Source organism: Tachypleus tridentatus, chromosome 13 (genome assembly GCF_004210375.1).
Source record: "Tachypleus tridentatus isolate NWPU-2018 chromosome 13, ASM421037v1, whole genome shotgun sequence".
NCBI classification, from domain to species: domain Eukaryota; kingdom Metazoa; phylum Arthropoda; class Merostomata; order Xiphosura; family Limulidae; genus Tachypleus; species Tachypleus tridentatus.
Genome location: NC_134837.1, coordinates 57807497 through 57825683, shown reverse-complemented (window position 1 = coordinate 57825683; position 18187 = coordinate 57807497). Strand labels below are relative to the sequence as shown.

The following is an 18187-nucleotide window of genomic DNA, read 5'->3' as shown; positions in this document are numbered from 1 at the left end:
AAACAAAATCAGTCATAAGAGCATAATTTGTTCCTTCATGCTGTAACCGGTAGCTTAGCTGTAAATTTGAATGTTTATAGAACTAAAATTCGGGTTCGATTGTGTAATTTTACAATTAATAACAAACAACCGAACAAACATTTAGTTGACGCTAGTACAATAGTATTTTACTAGTAATAATAGAGGACGCTGTTTAATTTGTGAAGCAGCCCCCAAACAAAAAACAACAACACAACGAAAAACACTATTAGTGCTGCAACAAATCTGCATTGTAGGTAATGGAACGTTGAGTAATTGTGTTGAGATTGAATATATTGTGGTGTTAATTTTCATTTCACTAATACGCTATTATATATTTTGTGTGCGATTTTATTTAGTAGTGTTATACATTTTAAAAAAGGGGTTGGTGTTTTTATTATAATTATATATATAATTTTATTATTAACCATAAATGCATAAACTGCAGTTTGTTGGGATTGAAGTCTGACATTAAAAGATGTAAGGAGTTGAATCTATCTGGGTAGAGACAGGAGTTTCAAGGTTTATAAAGCTTGTAAAAGCAGTTGTAAAAGGCCCTCTGATGTTGTTAAAAATGTGTAAGATAAGATCATTGTTGTAAGTAATAGGAATAAAGGCGCAATAATTACGAGAGACTAATTTTACTTTTTAGATTGGATGTATGTGAAATCAAATAGTAAAGGAGAGAGGTTTTTTGAAATGATTTGTAGTGAATAAAGAAGAGTTGCTAACATACTCGTACTGAGCCTCAGAATTGTTCTCTGGACCTTTTCTCATATGTAGAAATATTAGTAAACAAACATCATGCTTTGTTCCAGTTAACAGTTTCCTACAGTATATTGTGATTGGCAAACTGGCTGGATCCAGGTCAAATTCAGCATCACATTAAGCCAGGAAATACACACTTTTGCTTCACTGAACTCCCAATAGAAGGCCACATTCTTCAGCATTTTACCACAAACTTCAATTTTACTTTTTCAAAAATTTCACTCAAACAGATTCATAAAAAGTGATATTCCTGGTAAAAGAGATAATATTACAAAAAATACAAAATTACAATTAATTATAGATTACATCATACAGTTATATCTTTACAGAAATGGACGTTTGGCATTTGTTAACAAAATATAAAGGTCTCATTAGATGTGAAATTAAAAATAAAAAAATTAATTCTTATAATTAAACATAAAATTTAAAGACAATGCGGGATTTGTTGTTTCATCTAGGCTATCCCATGCACTAAACAGTAAAGTAAATTTAATTTATAAAAACTGGTTTGTCTGATAATATAGCCTTTGTTGTTAATTTAACATTTTTGAAATGGCTTTATACTGAGCTGGGCAGTTAGTGATATTTGCTAATCAATTAATCATTATCCATTTAATTAGTATTAATGTTTATAAAGCTGTGATGCTTTCAAGTAAAAGAAAAAGTTGTTGTCAGACACTCAGCCAGTTGCTGTCCTCTGTTCAGTAGGTCTAAAAGAAAAAAACAAAGGTGACAATGGGCAACTTAATAGTTGTCTTCTCTCTAGTCAGCATTTCGCTATGGTTAACAATAACAGAACAGAGTGGTAAGATGAGGAGAGAAAAATATAAATTTTGGAAGATTGGGAGTCACCTCAATTTAAACAGTCTTACTTTTCTTATTTTGTGGTTTACCTTTGTAATGGAGTACTTTCAGATGCCATGAATTTTGTAGATGGATTCAGTTTTCTAACAGGATGGCTGGCTTTTGGAATGGATTGCTTTAACATGTAATGGATGTGATAAATTTAAAGAAGTTCAAGTAAAGGCTTGATAAATTTGTAAATGGTCAGTGCCAGATTTGTGATTTTTGTTGTTTATTTAATATGGATGAAACAACTTTGACTAAATGGGCTTTTGCAGTCCTGAAATTTTATGTATCAGACTTTTAATCAAGTTTTATACTGTACATACAATACAAAAATAGAGAGTAAAGCATCCCTGGTATTTCATAAATAATGATAAACAGTGTTTACAACATTGCAAGCAATAGTTCAGAGTAGGTTTTAAACATTATTCTATGACTGTTACATATATATGGATGCAAGCCAAAACATACAGTATGCAAACGTAACCAATTACCGTCATACTCATAGTTAGGTATGAGCTGCAGCTCAGTTTGGTTAGCTAGTGTTACATAAAATATAAAACCTATATGGCACATTTTGAATGCAATACAAGTGCTTCTATGCCACATGCTTTATTAACCCTTTCTAACAGATCATGGATCAAAGGTCATGTCATTACATTTATTGATTCACATCCAAAATTTTATTGAACTACTGTTAATGCCATTAAGTCTGGTATAAGTCATTACATTATAATTCAGATTTCAGTATTATACATTATTAAATTTCTTAATTTAAAAATAAGTAGTAAAAACTTAACACATCAATATTTGAGTGTCAAAAGGATATTTTGATTGCTGCACTGGTTCAAATTAGATGCCTATGATGTCCGAATACTAAGTATGTAGTTTCTTATAAATTATAAATTACTGATATTCAATGTAAAATATAAAATAAGGACCTTCTGTCTTTTTATTTGCTGAGATACAACTCATATCATCAAATGTATGACCCTGCTCATTTCATTTTATTTTTGGAAATAATCTCATATACATTTACTTGGGTATGTGACTTGTGAATAACCAATTGAAAGCAGCTCAGAATGACCCGCTTGTGGCTTTCTCAATCATTTTCATGTTAAGATGCCATCTCATTCTTCGAAAACAATTTCAAGAAGTTAGGTTCTGTTTTTAGTCTGCTTGAAATTTTGTACTATTTTTTTATTAGATTGAAATACAACTTAGTTACTATACTTGATAAATTATAATGGAATTTTGTGGTATCAGTGTACTAAGTTGTATTTATTGGTTGTTCAAATACATATGTAAAATCTAAAAAAAAACGTATTTGGTGTCATTTTCTCCATGTGCAAAATTTAAGTCTTATCAAACTACAAGAAACAGCAGCTGAATGCAAAGATCATAACTAGAAGAGATAATTGTTTGATTCACTTCAATATTTACCATTCTGTGTTTTAAGAAAAATTTGTAAATAGTAGTAATGTATATATGTTGTATTATAACTGAAATAATACCTTATTTTACAAAATACCAGTCCACTTAAACACAGTCAAGACAGGTCACTTTGTAAAATGTAGTTTTTATATTCTTGTATATCATAGCATGCATGTACCAGGTCATTGTAACTTCTGTGATGTTAGCCATCGATGGCTTAAAGATCAATATTATCAAACTAATAAATATATATAAATCTATAATGTTAGGACATTTAAGCTATTAAAAGTAAACATTTGTGTTTTCAAGTTGTAATCTGTAGTCATTCTAGAAAGAAAATGTATAATTTGTATTTATTTCTTAATTTTAATGATGGTTACAAGATCAGTCAAATCTACCAAACATATCCAGAGATTTTGATTCAATAGTGAGAATAACAGTTAAAATATAAAAGTTTTTATTTAAAAACATTTGATAATGACATGATGGTTACAACATTTTTATGCGTGGAATTTTCTGATACATAAAAGTATTTTTAATCTTAAAATTAAAATTACTCTGCATGTTGGATAGTCAACACTCCACAAGAAAGTAATTTCTGAGAAAATTTTTAATTCAAAAATCTTGATACTTAATGCCAAACCTGATATTTTGTGTACAAAAGCCTTATAATGTTTATCAGTAAAATTCAAAACTTTGTAAACATGTGTACATTATAAAAAATCATAGTATAGCTACTCTTATGGATACTTTCTTGGTTACAAGCTGAAGGGGTTCCACCTCGTCCATAATGGAATAGTTAACAATACGATTATATTCCTCAAGATTTGTTTTAAATGCATTTTAAATAATTTTATGCTTGTTTTCTCTACATATATGACATATCAGGTAGAAACAAATGTGCTAATTAGGACATCTGTTGTTTTATGTTAAGGAAAATGAAAGTTTAAAAAGTAGCACACATTTTTCATTTTGATGTCTTGCCTATAATTGTCACAAATAGCTCTTAACATTTTGTATAAAATTATTTGTGTACTACAATATTTTATTAAAGCACTGGTTGTGTGTATGCCTGTGCTTGTACATGTTAATTATATATATCCTTGGGTTTTTAAAGAAATATTATTTAGTTTCTTTTTTAAAATGTAAATTGATTGTTCCCTTTAAATCTAAATCTGTTTTCAAGTTCCTGCAGCTAAATTAAGTAGTTTAGAGGAAAAGTAGTTTCTAGATATAGTTCATGCTACTGTAAGTTAACTGCATCTTGAAAATGTTTTTTGTGCACAGGAAGCTTTAGTAATTTTTATATTTAATGTATATGCACATTTGAGTGGATCTGATGACTACATCTAGTTTACAGGTGCCTTGTAGATGTAACCTGGAAATGAGAAACTTACAACAAGAATCACTAGAAACTCAGTTTGCTAAGCCACAATGTTGGCAGCAGACTTGTCTAGTGATTTCATATTGGTATACTCATGATAAAAATCACAATGATATTTTAATATGTCAATAGTTTCAGATAAGTTTTGATTTAGTGATAATCAAATGAAGTTTTGACATAACAGCAAAGATCAAATTCTGCTCTGGTACATTATAATAGTGAAGATTAAATATGAATAGAGTAACATTCACAATAATTATATTTTTGATAATTTTGTAAAAAAAATATCAGAAGGGAGCTATTACTAATTTCCTTTGCAAATTTTTTATATATATATTGTAGTGCTATTGTGTGCAGTAGTAAGTAAGGATTTATCAGTTCTGTTGAGTGATCTTGTTTTCAATCAGAAAAAAATTTAGTTATGTTTAAACTTTTTATTTTATTTAAGGAAAAGAAAATTACATGTTAATAAATATACAAGCACTTTTTTTTCTAAGCCATGCAATGTCTGGTTAATGTGAATATCAATAGGTGGCAGCATAATTCTAAATACTGTTTTACTTTTTGAATTTTGGGAAGTTTCCAAGAAAAGCTATGCATTACTGAGTGAGAAGAAAACAAAAGGTTGTTTAAGGTGAAAATCTCTGTTTTAGAGATTATACTATTTTTATACTGGATCTTCTAACAAGGGCCAACACTATTGTCTAGATGTACATGTAAAAACTGACAATATAGGGTTTTGTGTGTGTTGTGTAAAGGTGCTGTAAAATCATACATTTTGTTACATGCACATCAGCAGTTGAATTCAGGTCATGGAACAGAAGATTAGTAAAGATAAAAGGATTAGCAAGACTAGAATATTCTTTTAATAAACTTCTATATCAAAAGGGTTTGTATAGTTTCCTTGAGAGTTACTTTAGTCATAATTTTTTAATTAGTGGTTTATTTTGAAAAATGTTTTGTATTTTGTTTATTTCACAAGAAGCAGTAATAGTAAAAAGTGTGAAATGTTTTTCTCTTGAATTCATAATATACAGCATGGACTAGTGTATGCTAGACATTTTTACAAGAACATTTTCTTTCAAAATAAAAAAAAAAATTTTTTTCCCAAACTTTTGATATTGCATTTTTTCAAGACATTGATGCTATTTTAGATTATTATGTAAACCAAAAAACTGTTTTTGAACTTAAAATATGTAAATTTTTTTCATACTTATTACTTAAGTAAAAATGAACAAGTTACTCAAGTTTTACAAATTGGTCTTTTTATTTCCTTTTTCATGTAATGAAAGGTATTTATCACCAGCCATAGACTTTAGGAATGATAGCCCTTTATAATTAAAGAAGCTGCTAGTATAGTCTGTGAAATGGTGTCTCCATCTAAAGAGGAAGCAGATGATCTCCCAGATAAAGATGTGGCTAAGGATTTTTATGCCAAATATGAACCGAAAGAGATTCTTGGCAGGTGAGTTTTGATATTAATACTAGGAAACTATAAGCTTTGTTGCCCTGTAAATCTTTTTGTGAAATTGATTTTATTTGCTTTTAATTTTTTGCAGTCCACTCATCTACAAAAAATATTTTTTATTATTCTAAAATACTTTTTAAGACATTTTACAGGATAGTGAAATAATGCTCCATGAAGTGTGAGTATATTTATAATTGGCTACAAATGTAAACTTCTTTAGTAACTCTATCAAATGAATAGACACCACCGAATGAAAATACTTACACACTTTAATCTGATATCAGTACATTTTAAAGTTTAAGGCTTATTAAGAGGAGGAACAAAGGCAGAAAGGTGTGTTCTAGTAATGGACATGGTTTCTTACACAAGTTTAACCAAAAACTCTGATAATTGTTAAAGGGGTAATACAGACTAAATTTGGGAACTTCTTTTGAGCACAAAATTTTCAATGCCCAACTTTGAAAAAACATGTTATGATAAAGTTACTTTGAATATTTTGCCTAAATGTTTTTTCTCTGTATCACATCTTTTGGTATTTTGACTTACCCCAAAACTAATCTGAGTAGATGCATATATAATATTTAAAAGTATCTATTAGCTTTTTCACTTCAAGCATCCTCTAAACTTTTCAGCTCAAATTTTTGTCAAGTTTCTTCTATGTTGGAAACTTGTCTCATTTACAGTCCATTACCAGCACTCAAATTAATTTTCAGTATTACTCTCTGACACTGTCTCGCTGTGTCATGAAGAGATGCAACCATATTAAATTCTATGAAAGTCTTTATCGTTTCACTGTATTTTTAAATAGTTACAATTTTTTGTCCAATTTCTGTTTTTGTGATGTTTTAATAATAATATTTCATGCTGTTTTACAGTTTGTACATTTGAAGTTTCGTAATTCTTGTCCACTTGATCTTCATGTTTTAACTTTAAAATTCTCTTTTAGCTATCTTAAGTTACCATTTGTCTCTAGGGGCACTATGATTGTTTTAAACTGGAGATATTTAAGCTTGTAACTTTTTGCTAAACCATTGTAGTTGTTGTTTAACCTCTAATGATACTACTAAAACTGCACTGAAATGATGCTGTAATGTTATTAACTCAGCAAAGGAAGAGTATTGTCTGTTTTAACTAGTAAGAATTTACCATGAAGAAGCATGTAGAAAGAGATCATAATGAAGTTTTTTCCAGTTGGCAAACTTGCTAGACAATTTACAAACAAATTAAGCTTACAATGTAATGGCACTTAGCTGAAAAGTATTATTTTTTTCTGAAGTGTATTGGTATGCTTGAAGTTCTTAACTGCTCTTTGTAAGAGGAGTTAAAGAATTTATATTTCTTTGTGACCAACAGCTAATTTTGGACGAGAATGTTTGCTGAATTTGCATATCTAACATGCAAATAAAATAACCTTTAGACCTGATTATTTTGGTGGAAACTTGTTTATTCAGTGAACTTTTTTTTAAATAGCCTTATTAAAGGGCATTAAACAGGAAAAAATATTTAAAAAAAGATTATTTTGATGAAAACATTTTCATCATTACTAAAACCTAACCTTGAATGTATATTTAAAGTAGTCAGTTTATAAACAGAATTTAAGGTTATCTTGGGATTACTCTTCCAAGAGAAATCTAGTTTATGAATGTTAAATCTTATATATATATATATACACACACACACACTGACACACACATATATAATGTAAATTCACATTGGACAAATTATTTCCATATAAATTATTTTTATAATTTTAAACTCACGCTGTTATTATATTTATGTTGTGTCCCTTTTCAGTTAGTAGAAGTGTAATGAATTATAATAAAATTGTAGGTCATGTGATCAACCTCTAACCTATGTTCAATACCAGATTTACTCATTGCATAGCTTGTTTAATATTTCTTATTATTTCATGAGAATCTTAGATTATGTTTAGCTAATTATTTCTCATTTTCTGAAAATATTTTAGTATTTAGATCTAGTAATTATAGAAGAAACTAAACTAATGGTTATAATAAGAAAGTCTTTCTTGGGTGATTATTTGTCTATACTTCTCTCTGTCAGTTTATTATGTTGTTTTTTTGTGCAAATCACAACAGCCATATTCTTCTTCTAGAGGAGTGAGCAGTACAGTACGGCGATGTGTAGAAAAGGAAACAGGAAATCAATATGCAGCAAAAATCATTGACATCAGTGGAGATTTGGATGATTCACAAGGAATTGGAATTTCTGTAAGAGATGCCACCTTGAGAGAAATTCACATACTGAAACTAGTAGCAGGTCATCCATACATCAGTTGGTATCATTATTGTATCCATTCTTTCCTTTCTTAATGATTTATGCTACATTTTGAGCATGGGACTGAATTATTCTTTCAATCTTAATTATTACTTGTATAATACAGAGTGTCTCTAGTTATCTTTTCATCAACTTCTTTTTCACAATATATTTTATAAGTTATTTTTGACAAGGTGTTTTATACATATAAGCAAATATTAAATGCAAACCAGCCTTTACTTCATGTATGAGTCTTGTCCTTGTGTCTAATGAAGAAACTGTAAGATCTCTCGAAGACAGAGAGATGTATCAAACTTGTGATGGTAGGATTAGATATGATTCTCAATCCTGTGACCTTTATTTTTCTTAGTGTCATAATAAACATACGTTGCCTATTCCTAGTATGTCTGAAATTGTATATCAAGGTAAAAATCACCCTAGTTATAAAGTTACAACAGCAGAAAAGATTGAAATCAGAAACTCCAGCCCCTACTTTAGAAATATACCTTGGTTTTAGTGTTTGGTCCTTTAATTTAAAGTATTATTATATTTTTAACAGTTTGTGTTGTTATATTTACTATGTACCAAGCTGTTTGCAGAGTTTTGTTTTCAAGATAATTATTTCTATGTTTTGTAACTTTTATTTTAACATTTATTTTTCAGTTGTTTTATTTTTGTTATCTGTAATACTTGTGTATTGTGTTATTGTTGATTTTTAATGGAGTTCTCTTGTGTTTTGATAGTACATAGACATTAAGTGATAGAAAAATAAGAATGGAAACACTTTAGCAACAACAAAGTTATGATTTAACTTGGATTCATCTCTATTTCTTTAAGACATTCATTTATTTCATAGTTAACATGATTAATCTTCAAGTAATTATTCAATACATTTTGTATATTACGTAAGTTTTTATTATTTATCTTGCATTGGTTATTCAGTTCAAGCTGTATCTTAACTCCTATTTGGAATTATTTTTCTCTTATTGAATTCTTTACTATTACACTATGTAACACAGATTTTGTTCCTGAATAGTATGCATTATTTCTTAATTGCTCATGTTGTAAAAGTACAGAAAGTAGCCATTATTCCCTTCAAACTTTGCTTTTGTGACCTGGATAATGAAATTTAGAAATTAACCTATTTTGTATGTGAAAACGGGCAAATTTTCACATTTTCATTTACGTAATGTCTGAATGAAACAAGATATGAATCAAGATTTACGTGTATTTATTCTAAAGTTATACAAAAATGATCAAAAATGTTTAGAAGTGAGTAGTTTTTCAGGATTTGCGACTGTTACATAAATTACTTTCATGTATCAGCCTCCAAATATAGTCTCCCATCATGTTTTTGTTACATGCTCCCAGGTCAAAAAAGCAAAGTTTGAAGAGAAAAATAAGTCTTTTCCATTTAGTTTGGGCATAAGCAATTGGGAAATAACACTTTCTGCCCAGGAACAAGAAGAAGTAAAAATTTTGTTACATAGTGTTTTTTAATTGCTCAATAATACCATGTGACAAAATTGTTTAGATAATAAAGTTATTTCTTATTTATATGTGTTCTGTGTTTCAGTTATCTGCTAAAAACAATGAGAATGTTTTTGTAATGTTTGCTAATTAATCTTAATATTTTATTTATGAATTTAGCATCATTTATAAAAAAAAAGCATTATTTAATTGTGATGAATATTCCATTTGTAACAAATGATTCTTGTATTTTTTAAAAGGGTGGCATAATTTATTGCTAGATTCAAAATCTAATGATTCAGATATTACATTGTGTAGGAAGTTATTTTGCACTAGAATAATTAAGTGTAAACTGTGTATTTTGTGCATGTGGCTTAGAAGTTAGTATGCCAGATTGTAGGTTGAAGGGAGCTAGATTCATGTGTTTAACCAGTGATTTCTTCTTCTTTTCAATGTAACATGTTTTCTGAGGAAAAATACAATGTTTGAGAAGACAGTTTGGACAGCTTTTCTGGCACCTCTTTCTTTGGTCTGTCATGCTCTACACTTTTTCAAGATTTTTCACCTTTCACCAGCTGCTGTGCATCTAGATTATTCACTTTGGCAGTAAATTTTTCTTTTGTTCCCTTATTTTTATTTCTTTGTTAACTAGGTCAGTTTAGATAGCTTGTACAATAAATATCATTATTACTAGTAACATATATTTCATTATGTGATCTGAATTTTTTTTTTTTTTTTTTGCAGTTGTTCACCATATGCCTTGTTATCCTAATGTTTGCTATCATAGAACTTCAATTTTTTCTTTGATCCATCAAAAACATGTTTTTTCTTTGCAATTCATAGGGCTAAGCTTCACTTTTGCTCCTTTTCCTACTTTTGTGATGCTCAAAACTTAATTTTCTCTTCATAAGATACAATTTGAAGTTCTTCTTCCCATATTTCCATATTCCCATTCTTGAGCCATTGGCAGTTCATTGAACTTTGTCTGACTTCCTTCCTCTCCTGTGGAAGGGGAAGGAAGAGGAGGAGGAAGTGATAATGATACATTGTGATGTCTCTACTGTGAACACTTATGTCACAAAACCAGAAGGCACCAGTTCCATGGCTCTGTGCCTTTAGATCCAGGACATCCTTTCTGAGACTACAGGCAGCAAACTGTGGTCTTCCCTTGTCGTTTTCCCTGAATTTGGTGGTGGATCAGTTGTCTCCTCCCAACAAGCTTCTCCTCACAGAGTGGTCCCACAGTGCACAGGTTTGTAGGTGGGTGTGTTCTCACTTGGGGACATCTCATATGTGTCTTCTATCCATTGGCTCACTAAAGTTCCTTCCCTTTTGTCTCCCATTTTTCACTAACTCTATGGGTGGCCATGTTCAGTCAAGATTGGAAAGGTATTCACTTCTGTGCTTACCCTCCTATTCAACTCCTCTTAAGCATTCTATCTCTATTCCAAACAACTCCATGTCTAATCCTACTGGTGCTTCCATCCAATACACAGTCAAGAATATACATCATATGCAAAAAATAAAACTATAATGAAACAAGCACAGGCATTAATATAAACATATATCAGTAAATCCAGTACATTCAACAGCATTAAAAAACATTGGTGTATTTTTGTAAAACAAATATTGTTGAAACTTCAAGAAACTTGTGTGGTTCCTATATAAAACTGACATGCCAGAAGAATATTATTATTGGTCAATTACAGAGAGTATGTTATAGGCCTTGGAAGTTTTAATTGTGATCAACGTCTATTAATCAGAAAACTACAGAATTTGACCCTAAATGTTTATAGATTTTGATCATTACAAACCATTCAGCTTCAGTGAATTAACTTTGTTTCTAGATATCAGTACATTTTTCTCAATGGTGAACCATCACTCATAAACTTCATAAGAAAAACAGGAAATTTTTGTCCTTTTGTCATTCCCATGAAGATGGCTAGATAGCACACAGACATATTTCTATCCAACTGGACCAAACTCTTGTCTTTCCTCTTTTATTTAAATTCACCATAATGGTCAATCAGTCAGTTATCACCCCTTACCTTTGAGTTGGCAATGATACCTAACATTTTTATTGAATCCTACAAAACTCTTGCTTACAGTTAACATTCTTAAGGCCTGTTGTTCCACTACTCCTTGGACATTTGTTCCTTTTGACATGGATTCCTCTGTTGTGATCTTCATTCTTCTTTGGGGGTCATCTTATTTAAGGTGACTGGTTTGGTTCTTCAATTCAATCTCAACTGCCACCTTATATCATTTTTTATGCAGGGCAGGTTTACCCTACTTTTATATATCTTTGAAACATGATACTCAGACTTTCATGTTTCCTTCAATTCTTGTATGAGAGGAAGCAGTTAACAGATAAAATTATAAAAATAATTAGTTTGAAACATTTTAAATTGAAAGAAGAAGAAAATGTGTTATTAATATTATTTGAAATATTTTCCACTTTTCCTTTAGTTGTGCATTCGTGATTTCAGTAGAGTTAGAATACAGAAAATAAAAGATGTCAAGTTTTACCGAAAAAACTTTTGATATTATATTGGGAGTTACAGAGGTTAAGCAAATTAAATATAAAAATTGTAAGATGAATTAAGTCTTTTCATTCTTGATATCAAAATCACCTTTCATTCAGAATGACTCAGTAAAGTCTTCATAAGTTCAAAATCAAATCTTTTGAAACATACTGTATTAAAAGATCTGATTTTGTTTTGTATACAGTAGATGTATAACGTTTAATAAAAGCTTGCTTTGGCAAAAATGTGATGTGAGTTATAGCTGCTTTTACTTTGTAGTTCTCTCTTTTTTCTTTTTTTTTTCCCCCCTTTTGGCTCTACAACTTGAACTGTATAACTTTTATTTTCAAAACATACTAACCATCCACTGATGCTCTAGCTGTTTCTCTATCTCTATAGTTTCAACTCTTTTCTCATGTAAGCATTAAACTTGCTTGACACAGTCTTTTATATCCCACTCAAATACCTATGGCAAATTCTAATTTGGAAAATTCTCCATCAAACTCAATGCATCCTCTATCTAGGTACTGTATATAAGCACCTCATTCAGATAATGTAATCACTTTCTCTTGAAAAAGCATTTGGCGTAAGTTTCTATTCACAATTTACATTGTGACTTTAAAAGTGACTGGAATTTACATGGCTATATTTATGAATTCTTATATTCTATGTTTATATTTATAAATTAACAACAACAACATACACACACATACAAAAAGTACATGTGGGTATGAATTCCCAAGTTAATATTTTTACTAAGGAGGCCAATCAGACCTCATCTCTTCCACCTCTGATATCTGTCAACAGCCAGGGGAGGAGTCACTCTTGGTTGAAGCTGTCTCTGATATGATCCATTGTGAAATGGAAGGTTCTGAGGTGACTTTTGCAATTAATCTTGGACCAGCTTGGGAGTAATTAGACTCACTTTTTTCAGCTCTTTCTTTTACTAGGTCAACCTCAACAGAGGATCATTTTGATCAACCACCTTCAGCTCCTTTTCTTCAGTTGGTTATTTGGGCTCACATGACTTTGGGGAGCCTCTCTGATTGCATTTGACTGTACTCCTTCCTTGTTGGCAAAAACAACAGGAAGTAACTACTTGGTTTTTTCTCCTTCTCCTGTTATTGCTGTTCATGTTGTGATATTTGCTCCTCAGTTACAAGACAGGATAGCTATGTCTTGTCCCCCACATTTATTGGAATAGCATACTTTGGCTTACCACCACCAGGAGGAGGTATATTTAGATTATCAATGACTTCAGACCTGTAGGGTTCTAGATTGGAACCTGCGATCACTTTAAATGCATCACAATTTTCTCTGACTTATCTGACTCTCACAATTACCTTGAGGTATTTTTCCTTGGTCTAACTTTTATCTGAAGCATATCAACCCTCAGCAATTTGAGGATGTCTACTTCAGTCAGATTGTTTTCATAAGTTCTTCCTTTGGTTTCCTGGTTGGTTTGTTGCAGGGATTTATTGGATAGAGATGCTTTTTAGAAATTTTTTTTATCATTTTCTGCCCCCAGGGAGTTACAGAAAACTTCTTTTCTCCATCCTATGCTATTTGCTGAAGTTCCAGAGAATTAGAATCATGAATTGATACAGCCCATTTACATTCTTCATCATCATTGTTGATTTCTCACCTTTCTTCAGCATCTGGCACTAAATTTGGAGTGCTGCCCCATAGTGTTTCCCTGATCCTCTCTTTCAGTTCCCATAATAGAATCCATCTGTATTCTTGAGGATCTTCAGCTTGGGCATACCAATGACAATGACATTGATGACTCTCCTGTGGGAAGAGGAGTAGTGGTAACATGATACATCACTTTCTGTAAACTGGAGATCATTTACCAGGGATCCATGGGTACTCCATGTTCTGGCTTCAGGTTTGGGCATTCAGTTCATATCAAAAATACCATTATCTGCATAACCTGTTGTCTCTTCACCTCTAACAGATCAATAGTGAATGGAGCTTTGTTCCAAGGCCATAAGGGAAAAGGGCAGAAGAAAAGGTCAATCCCATTCTTCTGGGATTCCCATTTATTTGTTGTACCCAAAATGATAGGAGATTGGCATTTAAACATTGATCTGTCTCAGCTTAACCAATTTTTATATCTTTCTCACTCTACAATGGGATCTTTTAACACTTTTGTTGATAAGGAGATAACAACATTTTGACCTTCCCAGGTCATCTTCAGGTTAAGAAAGAGAGAGTTTGCAAGTAACTGTTGCCAGACACGTATTAGGGACAAGAGTATAAACAGGTATGGAATTGTAGGGGGTGTTGCAGGTGGATGTTAGGTTATTAATTAGTATAGGTATAAAGGTGTTCCTTTACACTGGTTTAAGTTGCTGTATAAGTAGTGTTTCTTTGATTTAGTATTTGTTTATATTTGTTTCCCTACTTAGTATCTGGGTGTTTTCTATGTTGCATTTATTTGACTTGAAGTGTTCAGAAATGTGTGACGGTATTTTTTTGTGTTCTTTGAATCTAGTTTCCATTTTTCTGTTTGTTTCTCCATTATAGAAGTCATGGTAGTTGGTGCATTGTATTTTATAAATTATGTTGGTGTTGTGTTGTCAGTGTAGTTTTTACAAAGTATGGACTTAAGTTTTGTACCCAGTTTTTGAATAAATTTGATGTTTATGGGAATGTTGTGTTTTGTTATAAGTTTTTTCTAAATATTAATTATTTTTTTGCTGATGTCAGGAACATATGGTATGCAGCAGTATAAGCTTTTGCAGTTTGTTGCATCTTGGGATTTATTGTTGTTTGTTGTGTACTCATTTATACTCTCGTCTCTAACACATGTCTGGCAATGGTCACTTGCAAACTCTCTCTGTTAATGTGAAGATAACCTAGGAAGGTCAAAACATTGTTCTCTCCTTATCACTGAAAGTGTTAATACCCATACCAGCCATTCTGAGATACATTTTTATTTCAGGTGGTTTTCTCGTGATCAAAAAATGGGATCTTCTCTCAACCTATGATAATACTTTGCACCAAGGTCCTCTGGATTACTAAGTTCTCTGTTTTAGACACTTATCTCCATATTTCCATAGCAGAAACTATCATAGGTTTCTTAAATGTGTGCACAAGGGTCAGATGTTGCAGTTCAGAGCTCTACGTTTTGGTCTTGCAACAGTACCTTATGTCTTTTTCTCTTCACTTGCATTCAAAGGGCTCATGCACATGTTATATGCACAACTGGCTCCTTCTCACCTCATCCTATTGATTAACAGAATAACACTCTCAGATTCTCCTTTCAGAAGTCACAAAAGCAGACTTTCATATCAAACTAGAGAATTCCATTCTGTGACCAATGCAATATCTCGTCCATGTTGATATGTTTTTCAATTCTCACTTGAGTCACACTCAACCAACTTCTATCAGGATTCAAGCTGTGGAAAAAACTGTCAGGCTTTTACTTATGTCTCCTTTTCCTACTGCATGGATGATTATCTCTGTCTTTTGGGGATGTGAGCATCATTCAAGCCTCTCATTCCTTTGGCATGAGCATATATGAGGTCCCTTTAGTGGCAACTGCATGATGAACAGATCATAGATTCTGATCCTTTGGATCATCCTGTCTCATTACTCAGGAGCAACATCCTTGATTATGAATGGTGGTTTGATCAGAACAGTACTATTATTAGGGTACCCATTCCACCATATTGTTCCAAGAACTATCTGTTCACAGACACTTATCCTCAAGCTCAGGAGTTCCAAGGTAGTTGGACAGAAGATGAGGCTACCCTCCCTACCAATCAAACTCTTTGCTGTACACTGGGCAATGATTCAAGGTGTTCTCTTTTAAAGGGAAAAGGTATCGTGATACATTCTGACAATTCAACAGTGGTATCTCAGATTTCTCATCAAGAAGACACACATTCTCAAGACTTTTGTTTTAGACCTTGGATGTTCTTCGTTGGGCTCATCCCCATAGTACCAGTCTTTTAGCATGTCACATTCTAGGAGTGATTAATTTAATTGCAGATCACTTGTCTTGATCTAACTAGATTCTTCAAACAGAATGAATGGTACATCATGAAGTGTTTTAGTGTATTTGCTCTCATTTCAGGTCTCCAGTGATTGATGCATTTACAGCTTATTGTAATCCTCAATTGCAGTTGATTTTGTCTCCAATACCTCATCTGAAGCATTGGCAGTAGATGCATTGAGTCAGGAATGAACTTTATCCCTTTCCCCTAATTTGGCTATTGCCCCAAGTTCTGACTGTTTTATCTCCAATACCTCATTCTGAAACATTGATGACAGATGCATTTAGTCAGGACTGAATTTTATGTCTTTCCCCTGATTTGGCTATTGCCCCAAGTTCTGACTGTTTTATCTCCAATACCTCATTCTGAAACATTGATGATAGATGCATTTAGTCAGGACTGAATTTTATGTCTTTCCCCTGATTTGGCTATTGCTCCAAGTTCTGACTGTTTTATCTCCAGTACCTCATCCTGAAACATTGATGATAGATGCATTCAGTCAGGACTGAATTTTATGTCTTTCCCCTGATTTGGCTATTGCTCCAAGTTCTGACTGTTTTATCTCCAGTACCTCATCCTGAAACATTGATGATAGATGCATTCAGTCAGGACTGAATTTTATGTCTTTTCCCTGATTTGGCTATTGCCCCAAGTTCTGACTGTTTTATTTCACTTTCTGTCAATTTTTCTTAGTTGCATCTTATTGGCTAGCTTAAATGTGGTTTCCATTTCTTCAGGATCTGCAAGAATGTCCACCTCTACCACATTAGTAATATCTGTTGATAAAAGTCATCGAGACATTTTCCATCCAGATGTACAGAAATTTAATCTTCATGTTTGGAAGTTATTCAGTCATTTCCCTACATAAATGTTTAACTTCTAAGGTTTCTCTGTATTGAATTAAATTTCTTCTTAGGTGAATCATGACCATTTGTCAATGAAAATGGAATATTTATCATCAGTGGTGTATTAAAAGGAATTTAAACCCTCTTCATCCTAAAGTAATAGCCATATCCTGTTTTATGACTTGTATATCTAAGAGGGGTCTTGTTTCATCTATAGCTCTGTATAAAGCATCCTTATTCTTAATTTTTCAGTATTACAAATATTGGAAGGTTTTTGAATCCTCAAATTCCCAGTATTATCAAGTTTACTCAAATCTTTCATATTATTCAACCCAAACAACCTTTTCTATTGCCAAATTGGAATTTTACAGCTGTTTTATTCTGATGGCTTTGTAAATTGATTAAAATGGTCTACTGTGGGTTAGTGTTACAGGAGAGGAATATTTTGCATGTCATATCTCACTAGATTTATCATGTCTTTATATCATTAACAATCCAGTTGAATTGCTCTCTGGAACACATTGTGGAGACTGGTATGTAGACTAATATTAATACTTTCCTGCCTCATTACTTACATGATCTGGCAGTATCCTCTTCTGAAGATTTTTGACTACTCCCTGTAGCTAATTTAACTACATCTGTTAGACGTTAACCAGACATTAGTATCTTCCACAATCATATACTCTTCTTTTTTTCCCAAGATCCTTTTATTTTTTGTGACAAGTGTTGCCCAAGCAGGTATGCTTTCTCTTTTCAATTCCACACTAGCAACCACTTTCCCTTTAATTACTACAGGTTACAACAGACTCTGTCTAAATGGAATGTTTCATAAGACCATATAAGCACCTATTGGATAGTATTATCTTATTATTATGAACTGCCACTCATGGATTATCATGATTAAAGCTGAAGTAGATCCTGCCAATCATCAGTTTGAATAAATCAGAGTTGATTTGCTTTTAAAAATGTAGGAAACTTGGTTCACCTATTGCACGATTTCCTGAGCACTGTTCCTCAGGACTCTACAATATATGTTACTTCCACATACTCTACTAGAGGAGCTCAGGAGTCTTTACCACCCCTAATTTCCAGTTACTGTGGTGGTGGATGAAAGCTTTGACTACAGAGTGTGTTCCTCCACTTTTGGAGAA

General features: G+C 31.9%; 1 protein-coding gene across 6 annotated transcripts in view; it reads left to right on the top strand.

Moving 5' to 3' along the window:
- Positions 1-200: 200 nt before the first annotated feature.
- LOC143240530 (phosphorylase b kinase gamma catalytic chain, skeletal muscle/heart isoform-like) overlaps positions 201-18187 on the top strand; it is a 58134-nt gene continuing 40147 nt past the window's right edge. The window contains exons 1-3 of one of the 6 annotated variants that reach the window (XM_076483110.1): positions 201-275; positions 5743-5915; positions 8032-8210. In XM_076483110.1, the coding sequence (XP_076339225.1) occupies positions 5818-5915; positions 8032-8210 (277 nt within the window). In that variant the 5' untranslated portion in view covers positions 201-275; positions 5743-5817. Of the gene's footprint in view, positions 276-304; positions 616-5046; positions 5340-5742; positions 5916-8031; positions 8211-18187 lie in introns of those variants that run through there. The other 5 variants (XM_076483113.1, XM_076483114.1, XM_076483112.1 and 2 more) reach the window with 5 other exon arrangements.